The sequence below is a fragment of the Morone saxatilis genome, unplaced genomic scaffold, assembly GCF_004916995.1.
Source record: "Morone saxatilis isolate NCDOM2014 unplaced genomic scaffold, NCSU_SB_2.0 Contig7, whole genome shotgun sequence".
Classification (NCBI taxonomy): domain Eukaryota; kingdom Metazoa; phylum Chordata; class Actinopteri; family Moronidae; genus Morone; species Morone saxatilis.
The window spans coordinates 6,297,085-6,307,871 of NW_023340246.1; the positions used below are offsets into that span (position 1 = coordinate 6,297,085).

The following is a 10,787-nucleotide window of genomic DNA, read 5'->3' on the forward strand; positions in this document are numbered from 1 at the left end:
GATCTTACAGCTCTTAGCCAGGCTGTAGACTGCAACAGCACAAAATAAAAGTATGATTTATAATGTCTCACAACATTGTCAATTGCAGTGAATTTAAAAAAAACATACCAGTGTCACTGAGGGACTGGAGGTCAGAGGTCAGGTCTATCTTTGTGTTTTTACACTGCTCCGTATTAAAGCGAAGACCAATCAGCCACGTTGTGCTCATTCCCCTTCTGAAACAGTTTTACAAAGTAACGTTTTTAATACTTTTAACTGCAAACTGACAGCAAATATATAGCATAAGAGCAAAACATAGTAATGAGTGAATAGAAAAGGGTAGTGTATTAAAAATGAACAACATTCACTCCCTGCCACAATTCAAATATAACCATAAAATCACATGTCCTCACCCGTTATTGCCCTTCGTGGGTGCAGTGAAGGACTGTTGATTGACGTGGGCCAGGGAAATGTGCACATTTCTCTCCAGAGCTCCCACCAGGAGTCTGATTTTGGATTCCACCAGGCCAACCCTGACGACGAGAGCACAACACAATTTTCAGAAAGATGGAAGCACTACAGTAGGTGGAAATAAAATATTAAAACAGTTTTCTCCTTCAAACAGAACCACAGCCATGAATAACAAGTATTCTCACCCGAAAATATGATTGTCTACAAAAATGTTTACTTTTGTTCTGGGTTTACTTAAACTTGGCTGCTTGTTTTCTTTACTTTGTGTACTCACCATTCAAGATGCCAATTTTGTAGTAAAATATATTTATACAAGAATCCATTTCATATATGGGAGACCTTTTAGAATATGAAAAACATTGCTTTTCTTTGTTCTACCTCTTCCCTCTAGCCTATAGATGTTACCCAGTGAAACAGTACTGACTCTGTTAACTGAAACACAAGTCCAAAAAAGATATGTGGTTTTATAAGTCTGCCAGTAATGTGTACAGGTGAGCCAATTGTTCAGTCAACTGATAAATCCAGAAGAAAAATACAGAGCAAAAAAACAACAAATATGGACGTCCAATATCCAAACAATTTGACTTACAGTACATTTTGAGGCAACTGCTTTGAAACTGCTGAAATTATTTTCTTCTATCTATGAAAATAACTAATTAAACCATGAGATTATTAAGCTGCTACTGATAGTAGAGAAGCAAAAGTGGCCAAAAACAATGCACCCCAATTTTAAATCCCTGGAACAACCCCTGTTTATTGATTCACCAGAGCTTCATGGGGGGTAAGAGGCCTTCTTGATTTTAAGGGGTGTATGACAACATTTAAAAAAATATATACAGTAAGCCTATTTCTCAGCATTTCATTCATGTCGGTGAAGAAAATAAATAAAATGATGATTAAATTCATTAATATAATGAACTTTGGACATATAATTTTGATTTAGTCTTCCACAACCCATTAAAATGTATGGTATTATTATTAAATCAAATAGGCATTTCTGATTATTGTTGTGATTCTCCCCATTCAATCTCAAAATATGTGTCATATGAAGATTAAAATATATATATATTTCTATTATTATTTTACAGTTTGGTGTTGCTTTTGCTCTTGTTCATTGTTTTGTGTAATTTTGCACAGCACGGCCACCATACATGGTGTGTATGGATGTAACTGATGTTCGTTGGTATTATCTTTTCATTTTAATATCGGTGGAAGCTTGTTTTTACACTAAGACTCTAGCCAGATCGGATTCCGTGGATGAAAACAAACATCCTGCCACTTGTTGCTGTAAACGGTCACAGACAACGACATTTCCAGGCAGCCTTCATTTCTACAGAGACACCTGAACGCAGCAACCAGAGGAATGAATTGACTGGTTGAGAAGGACGATGAAAACAAAAATGGAAATCGATCGAAAATAACATAGTAAGAGTGAAATTCCATTGTCTCGCCTAAAAGCATCGGTGCAGCTAAAATGTAATGACAATATGACGACGAAAAACCGTGTATTCGCTAAAAAGACTGTCGTTTCGAGCACCGACTGCTAGTGTGTTAACGTTAGCTAAGTTAGCCTCAGTAGCTTAGAAACGTAAGCTAGCGTTACTAGCTGTGTGTAACATTAACGATATGCCACCGACCAGGAAACATAGCATCGTTGTAAATACTAGCTAGCCTCTGCTGATTTAAATAGTGTCAAACGAAAGGTGCTGTGAGTAGACCATAAAGATAGTCGTTGTTTCACTCTCCCTTACTATGCGCTATCTCGGTCAGCTGTTGTTGTTATTGCTCTGTTACTAACATCAAACAGCAGCCATTGTTTTATCTGCAGTCCTGTTGTGCTGTTAAGCTGGCAGCCGTCCAACAATTTATCTGCGCCATTGGAACAGTCAATGCAGGAATGTATCTAGCTAACACTGGGTTGTTACTAGAAAATATTGTATATAGTTTAGCCATCGTGTGGTTTCTTGAACGGCCTCAGGTTGTCGCTGTTATGCATCATGACTAATAGGCTGAGGTGACTTTGGCCCTTAGTTGTCTGAATGTATGCAGCCTCCAATTAAAGATATCTGCAATCAGTTTTGAAATAGATACCTTCATTGTTTGAAGTCACACTTTAAATCAAAGACATATTTAATTTCCTAACTGGTGTTAAAAACATTTTTAATTATCTAAAGCAAATAATTTGCAATTAAATTCAAGATATCACTAAACAATACAATTTTAAACTTCTAGAACTGGCATTATGGTGACTCAGAAACTAGAATAGACATGAAATTTGAGTTTTTACAGGTCACAGTCCATTTTAAGGTATTTACTATATGAACAATCATGCGTTATCCTCTTGGTGCTGTCCAGTAATGTTCACGCTTTTTGGGTGTCACAAGAAATGACAGTTCCTAAATGAATGATGACACACATTTGGACACCTTGTAAGACTGAGGGACTGTTTGGGTTCGTTCGATCCACCTATCACTCCCAGTTTAGTTTACTTCATTTGCTGTTTCACCAGAACAACCAACCGTTTTCTTCCTTTATATTTTATGTGAGTGTAAATGTAATTGTGTTTGTCTGATTTCATAACAGGTTGTCTTGTCAGACCTCTCACTGGCACTTCACAAAGAACCTGAGGGGAGAAAAGTGAGAGGCCACAGTTCAGAACCATGGAGGCTCGATTTGGTAATATTGTGTTCAGCTCCAAGTTTGACTCAGGGAACCTGGCACGTGTGGAGAAAGTGGAGAAGGGCAGCTCCAGCCCTCCTACCGATACAGCTCCCAGTGGGAGTGGCCCCCCAGGTTCAAACCTGACCCCTGACTATGAGTTCAATGTGTGGACGCAGCCAGACTGCGGTGGCACAGAACATGAGAATGGAAACAGGTAACAAAATGTCTGATTTTGTAGCAAGTATTTTTCGTTCACAAGAGAGGACAGAGAAAGGCATGAGCAATGCTTCTTTATAGATAGATGTGTTTACTAGTTGCACACAGCCCTCACACTGAGTTATAATACTTGTTGCATTATAAATCACGTTTTTGTGTTTCAGATCATGGTTTTACTTCAGTGTGCGAGGTGCAGCACCTGGGAAAATAGTGAAGATCAATGTGATGAACATGAACAACCAGAGGAAGCTCTACAGCCAGGGCATGGCTCCTCTCGTACGCACTTTACCTGGCAAGAACCGATGGGAAAGGGTCCGGGACAGACCCTCATCTGAGGTACATACACGTACTCTGAGGATGCCAGCGACAGGATGTGGGCATCAGGAGCCAGTGAGGCAGAGTACTGACAGCCTGGCTTCCTGACAGCTATTATTATCTTTCTAATAATATGTCTCTTCTTCCTTTCTTCTGTCACTTTTCCAGATTGTGGATAACCAGTTCATCCTCTCATTCACACACCGGCTGCTGGAGGTGCGAGGGGCGACCACCTACTTCTCCTTCTGCTACCCGTTCTCTTATAGTGAGTGCCAGGAGATACTGGAGCAGTTTGACAAGAGCTACCCCAATGTTGCTCAACTAAGTCCAAGCAGGTAAAACACAACACACAAACATGTTGTTTTAAACTTTTTTGTTGGTGAAATTACCTTAATTTTCTTCTTTGTCTCTCTAATTTGTACAATGTCTGACTTTCTCTTCCATCCATCTCTGTCCTTGACTGCTGTCACTGTCAGTGCACCAGGCAGTGTGTATTACCATAGGGAGTTGCTGTGCAACTCTCTAGATGGCAACAGGGTGGACCTGCTCACTGTGACCAACTGCAGCGGGATGCAAGAAGAGCGAGAACCACGTCTGCCTAAGCTGTTTCCCGACACCAACACTCCAAGAGCACACCGCTTCCCTGGCAAAAGGGTATCACTGAAATACACATAAACACACAAACAAGACCTGCCCACCTGTACGCTTTTTGCGTAGCAGGAACACATTTTGATATCCAAGTACGCCTGTACAATTTGTCACTTTAAGCTATGCAAAAAGTTGGTGACACCTGTAAATTTGAAATTAGCTGTAATTGTAATTTTTTTAAAACATGTAAGCCGAATTTTCCCTCTAAAATTTTTGCTAAGTATGAATACAATGTAGCATAACATGGAAATAGTTATTTTCTTCATTGTCGATTTACAGTATATGTTAAATTAACTTAATATGGCGGGGAGTGGGGAAATTTTGCATGTACAAAGGGAACTGGTGTGAAAACATGTGAACTAAGTGTTAAAGTATTGTGGTACTGGTATTGGTATTTTCCAGGTTGGCAGGTCTGCAATCACTACTCTCTTTGGGAATGTGATGCCTTTAATGGCTTTTAGTGACAACTCTTAAGGATGTGGCTGATGTGAAATCAATGAAACAGTGAATCTGACCCTTGGCTCTCGTGTGTCTGTGTGTGTTTGCAGGTGTTTTTCCTCAGCAGTCGAGTGCACCCCGGGGAGACTCCGTCATCCTTTGTGTTTAACGGTTTCCTCAACTTCATTCTAAGAAGAGATGACCCTCGTGCTCATGCGCTTCGAAACATGTTTGTGTTCAAGCTCATTCCCATGCTCAACCCAGATGGGGTTATTCGTGGGCACTACAGGTAAGAACTGCAAGGGGTAGTTAAATTACTTTGGTCAGCTATAAAGTGGCTAGTTACTGAAAGGCTGTGTATCGTGTTCACTGTCACAGAAGAGAAGAGAAAAGTCCCTGTTCGTGCAGTGTTACTACGGCGTCTTCCAGCAAATTGGAGAAACACTACTTACGGATGTGGATAAATGTTACCAGTGGAAACCCTGAGCTAACTAGATAAAGTAATGATAACCATAGCGAAAGTGGATAGCAAGGGTCAGTCAAAGAATTTAAGAATTAAGAGTTAATTCAAAACAAACAGTGGTCAATCAACGTATGTGTTGTAAGTATAAATCTAGCTGGAGAAATCATGTTTCTTCAAGCCCCTACTCCAATTATGGCAACTGGTGTTCTCGTATACATGACAATTAAGAAACTACAGAAAGCCAACTGTGACCCAGTTACTAAAGTGCATGTAAGCACACTGCTGGTCAGGCAGAGGTTAGAAGAGCCAGGTCGGATGTCACATGACTCTTTCAGCCTGCGTCACAAGTTTAACCTACATCTCAGACAATGATGTATTAGGGGTATCAGTAAACAGTGACTAGGCTGCAGCTTCTTGTGGAAATAGATATGTAATGATGTGCTGATCTATATCTATATCTTCTTTTTATGTAGAAACACAACGTCATGTAGTAACTGTGGGGTAAATGATACTACATGCAGCACAATGTGACATTGAAATCCAAGCCCTGTTACAGTGCAGAAATGTATGGAACAGCTTGTTTCTTTTTGTCAATTTGCAGGACTGATTCCAGGGGTGTGAACTTAAACAGACAATACCTGAACCCCAGCCCTGAGCTGCACCCTTCCATCTATGCAGCCAAAACACTGTTGCTCTACCACCACACACACAACCGCCTGCACAATCCACAGTCCAGCACTCACTGTAACAGCTCCACACACACACAGACCACTCCCCTTAACAGCAAACCCACCAATCAGTCTCCCCCTTTCACCGCCCTTGAAGTCAGCTTGAACCAACGAAATGCAGAGAAGGATACAAATCCCGACCTGCCAGAAGTTCCCATGGTGACGGAGGAAAACGTCTGGGTAACCACAGAGATGGGGAAGGGGGACCAGAAAAGCTCATCGAGTTCCCCAGAGGCTGTAGCTCCTGTTACTGTAGAGGTTACAGTACCACAGGAGGAGGAACAGGAATTAATTCCACCCCAGGAGGGAGGTGTGGCTTATTACGTGGACTTGCACGGCCACGCCTCTAAACGTGGATGCTTCATGTACGGAAATAACCTACCTGATGAGAGCCAGCAGGTGAAAATGATTCTTACTCACCCGCCCTTTGCAGTATTTTTCTAAAATTGTCAAATGATTTTTTTAATCAAGAAGGTTCTTTCATTTCAGTAAGAATAGTACAGTTGTTTTTGAATTGTGTCCTTAACATATTTGTTTATCCCCATATAGCAACTACTATATACTTACAAATTGAGTGATTTACTGTTACATACAGCTAAGCTCCTATGTAATCTGCTTCCTCCACCTGTAGGTGGAGAACATGCTGTATCCGAGGCTGATCGCTGTGAACTCTGCCCACTTTGATTTCCTGGGTTGTAACTTCTCTGAAAAAAACATGTATGCCCGAGACAAGAGGGATGGCCAGTCTAAAGAAGGCAGCGGGCGGGTGGCTATTCATAAGGCCATCGGGCTGCTTCACAGGTCAGAAGAGTTGATGTTCAGTGTAGTCAGCTCAAATAGCACATGGGAAATCGATTTTAAAGTGTTTTTTTGTTTTGTTTAGGAGAGTGAAAAGTGAACTTTTCTGGATTAACAGAAAAAAAAAAAACTGCTATAGCAACATTTAGTTGTTTAAAAGGATTTTGTGTCAGCTCATGCAAGTTTTTCAAGCTGTAAATGTGTATTTCTAACATTTCTTTTTGTGTCCCCATCAGCTACACTTTAGAATGCAACTATAACACAGGAAAATCTATGAACACCATCCCTCCTGCTTGCCATGACAACGGACGGGCAACCCCACCTCCACCTCCATCATTCCCTCCAAAATACACTCCAGAAATATTTGAGCAGGTAGGAAAACCAGAGTGCTTTCTGCACAAGTATTCTCACTCGGACAGCAATGTGATTTTTGGGTCCATGAAAAAAAAAATCCATGTCAGTGTTTGTTGTTTGTGTTGGTGTTAAAACAAACAAAATTTAACTGAAAAGATAAGGCACTTTAGAAGCAAACTAACTGATGTTGTGCATCAGGTGGGGCGTGCCGTGGCTGTCTCTGCCCTGGATATGGCAGAGTGTAACCCCTGGCCACGGCTGGTGCTGTCTGAGCACAGTTGCCTGACAAACCTTCGAGCTTGGATCCTCAAGCACGTCCGCAACACCAAAGGCCTGAACGCAAATATCCATTCTCATCCTCCGCTAAGAATACACCACAATGGCAGCAAGGCGTCCCCGCCAAAGAGCTTCAACAAGTGAGTTTACACACTTCTACTCATTAAAGCCAAAAAGACAACTTGTGTTCCCTTCGCGTCTTTGTCACATATAACCCTTGGATCATCATCATCTGTGTTTGTCTTCATTTTTTGAGCAGCTGTCTGTCGGGCTCAGCGTCAGAGAACACCCTCAGTCGCGTTCGTTGCAACAGCCACAGCAGCAGCAGCCAGACACCCTCCCCGAAGATGCACAGCTCGCCGAGCTTTACTTTTGGCTGTCCCCCACCCCGAACTCACACACAGCACAACAGCACGCACGCCAGCGGACGTGGAGGCAACAAGACACTTGGGCCAGTCAGGGGTAAGTTGATCTCTCAACCATCTGTTTGTATTGCTGGCTGGAATTTTCTATTGTCTCTCTCTCCGGCTGTGCCTTCGCTCTTTTCTTTCTCTCTCTAAATATCACATATTCTGTCGCTTCTCTTTCTTGCTCCACCCTCTCTCCCTGCTGTTGGAGTTGTTAAGAAAGGCTAATGGGTGATTGATAAAAAAGCTTCATGTAAAATTGCTCCCAGTTTTGGGGTTAGCCTGACTTTAGAGACCCGAACAAAAGGATCCATGTCCTGGATGTCTGTGGCCTTGAACGTCAGCATGCATGACCCCTGCATGACCTTAGCATGAACCCACCCGCTGCTGTCTGTGCATGCATTTTGTCACCTCTGAAGATTAGTGTTACCCTGACTGAGGATGAAAGTCCTGTTCCAAGGCAGCACTTCATGTTTGTGTGTGCGTTCAATCCCTGCATGACTCTGAGCTGGTGCGTGTGTGTCTCCCTCTCTGTAGACCCTAAGCCTCAGGAGAAGAGACGCCCCCCCCACCACCGCTCCATCCTACGGTCTCCCAGCAACAGCCACACTCCTTCCCGTCCCCCACTCTCACCCCCTTCCTCCTCCTCCTCCTCGTCTTCCTCAGTGTGTGCAGCGGGCTCCTGTCCCCTCCCGGCCTCCGTTAGTATGACAGGTCTGTACTCCCTCCAGTCCCCCAGCCTCTCCACCTTGCTCCCCTCCCTGCAGGCTCTCCCCCGCCCGGGGCTGCTCTCGAAACTGAGCCCCCTGCTCCTTCAGGGCCTACCGCCGGCCACCAACACTCCAGCAGGGCCCACCCAGGACTGAATCTAACATAACCTATGAGAGCTTGGGTTTGTGTGTGTGTGTGTGTGTGCGCGTGCGTGGAACTGAGTGAGTGTAAGCTCTTAAAGTTGCTCGGAGTACCAGACAAGCAGAGTTTTTGTCTCAAGAGAAGTTGTCTCAAGAGACTGTCATACAGAAACCTGCACCTGTCTGGCACTCCACGTAGGTCAAAACAAGTGCTTATCACTATTTGATCTGTGTGTGTGTGTGTGTGTGTGTGTGTGTGTGTGTGACAGAGTGAAACATCACTGGTGCTAGCTCTTCTTAATGTTCCTCAAATATTATTGTTTTTCCTTCTGCACACATCTGTGTAATTAAATGTATCTACGGTATTAGCACCTTAGGATGAGTAATACGCTTGAGAGTGCAAGTGTTCATCAGATCTCAATTGTGACTGAAATGTGCTGAAACATGTTTTTCATTTTTTTACTAACCTTGAATCGAGTATTGCTTATCACGCTGTGCTCTGGCGGCGTTCTTTACTGAACAAAGCTGACAGTTTAGTGTCTGAATGTGTTTAGCAACCCAAGACAGTTGCTTGGCTACATGATCTCCATTGTTCCCTAGGACTTGCAAAATATACAAATATACATTCATATTGGAAATATTATATGAATAGATTACATTTCATTGAATGTGTCTCTTTTTCAGTCTGTATACAAGTAATAAGCTAAAAAGAATTACCATGTTACTGTGCTGACATTTGGGAAATAGCCAGGGCTGTCAATTTTAAGATTCTTTTCACACAGTTGCTGTTGTTCAGCTACAGTATGAATTATGAATATTATTTATTGGTTTTATTTTATTTTTGAAAAACTTAACTAGCTTTGTAGAATGAGACTGAACACATTGTTGCTTCTGTTTCTGTAAAATCCTTTAATGCACCTTCTAATCTTTTATTTCTTATTTCAGTGTATTTGTAATTCGCTCTGTAATGTTCATATATAAAACAGTGCGAGTCACAGGTTGATCACGCCGTCCAGTGTAGTCATATTTGGAGTCAGTTCAGAGCTGAGCATCGTGTAGACCATATTTAATTTCTAGTGAGTGAAAATCCCGTTTAAAATGACTGTGGTTATACTTTTGTATGTAAGTCAATGGTTAATTTCTTTAATATAAATGAAACCTGTATCATTCCAGTGTCAGTCCAGTCTTGGTCTTGACATTATGATGTTCACAGTATAGCCTACTGCCAGAAACCTCACATGGACCATCACTGGATTAAATCCTTATGGATGGTGAAACCTTAAAGAGTTTCTTTGGAAAAAAGGGGAGCTGTTTGCCAACTAGCAATATCATGAAAAAACACTTTAGTTCTGTGTTTGACAAGTTTGACTAAGTCAAAGTTGGCAAGTGTTTATAATTTTGTAATAAGAATCCAATATTGATTTTGTTGTAAATAATCTGTAGAGTTTTTTATTTTATTACATGTGTCATCAAACTGGTGATGAAAAACCTGATCATTATTTATTCAAGCACATTTGTGTGTTTCCTAGTGTATATGAAACTTGGCAGGAGTAGTAGGCTGTCGATGGTCACAGTTAATATAGTTTGTGGTTAGCAGAGATGAGAAATGATCTTGTTGTCTTGGTGTACATGTAAGCCCCATAGATGTGGAATTATAATATTTTGTCTGTAATTCAGTTTTGTGTCATCCAAGTACTTGATGATGGTCCGTGTTTGAGGACCAGCCATTATAGATGCACTGAAGATGCAGAGGGAGAGCATGTGAGACCCAGACAGGTTTTATGAACAGCAGATAAACCAGAACATTAATTGATTGGATCAAAATAGATTTCAGAATATCTGGCCTTGATTTGCTGTAGCTGTCATTCTGTTCCAGTGCTGTGCGACATTGTAGTTATGGTGTGCCTTCCTCTGGTGTCAGTTGTAAACAGTAGGTCTTTGGAGGCTCTGCTAAATCTTTTTTTTTTTTTTAACCAGAGAACTCGGATTATATCGTGATCTGGAAGGTCATTTATCTTGCTTAGGAGAAACTTTCCCTTCGCAAGTGGCATTGAAGATAATAAAGTAGGGACAATTTATAATGTAGTGACTTTTTTTTCAGTATACAGGCCTAAATCACTGTATGGTTAAACAATATATATATATACATACATATATATATATATATATATAACTGCAGATA

General features: G+C 41.5%; 1 protein-coding gene across 1 annotated transcript in view; it reads left to right on the forward strand.

The window, feature by feature from the left end:
- Positions 1-1,727: 1,727 nt before the first annotated feature.
- The window catches only part of agbl5 (ATP/GTP binding protein-like 5), a 12,976-nt gene continuing 3,916 nt past the window's right edge, over positions 1,728-10,787 (forward strand). The window contains exons 1-12 of the mRNA XM_035678784.1: positions 1,728-1,875; positions 3,034-3,325; positions 3,492-3,663; positions 3,811-3,977; positions 4,119-4,296; positions 4,839-5,017; positions 5,793-6,318; positions 6,551-6,720; positions 6,954-7,089; positions 7,270-7,487; positions 7,607-7,809; positions 8,292-8,468. Of these exons, the coding sequence (XP_035534677.1) occupies positions 3,111-3,325; positions 3,492-3,663; positions 3,811-3,977; positions 4,119-4,296; positions 4,839-5,017; positions 5,793-6,318; positions 6,551-6,720; positions 6,954-7,089; positions 7,270-7,487; positions 7,607-7,809; positions 8,292-8,468 (2,341 nt within the window). The 5' untranslated portion in view covers positions 1,728-1,875; positions 3,034-3,110. The remainder of the gene's footprint in view (positions 1,876-3,033; positions 3,326-3,491; positions 3,664-3,810; positions 3,978-4,118; positions 4,297-4,838; positions 5,018-5,792; positions 6,319-6,550; positions 6,721-6,953; positions 7,090-7,269; positions 7,488-7,606; positions 7,810-8,291; positions 8,469-10,787) is intronic.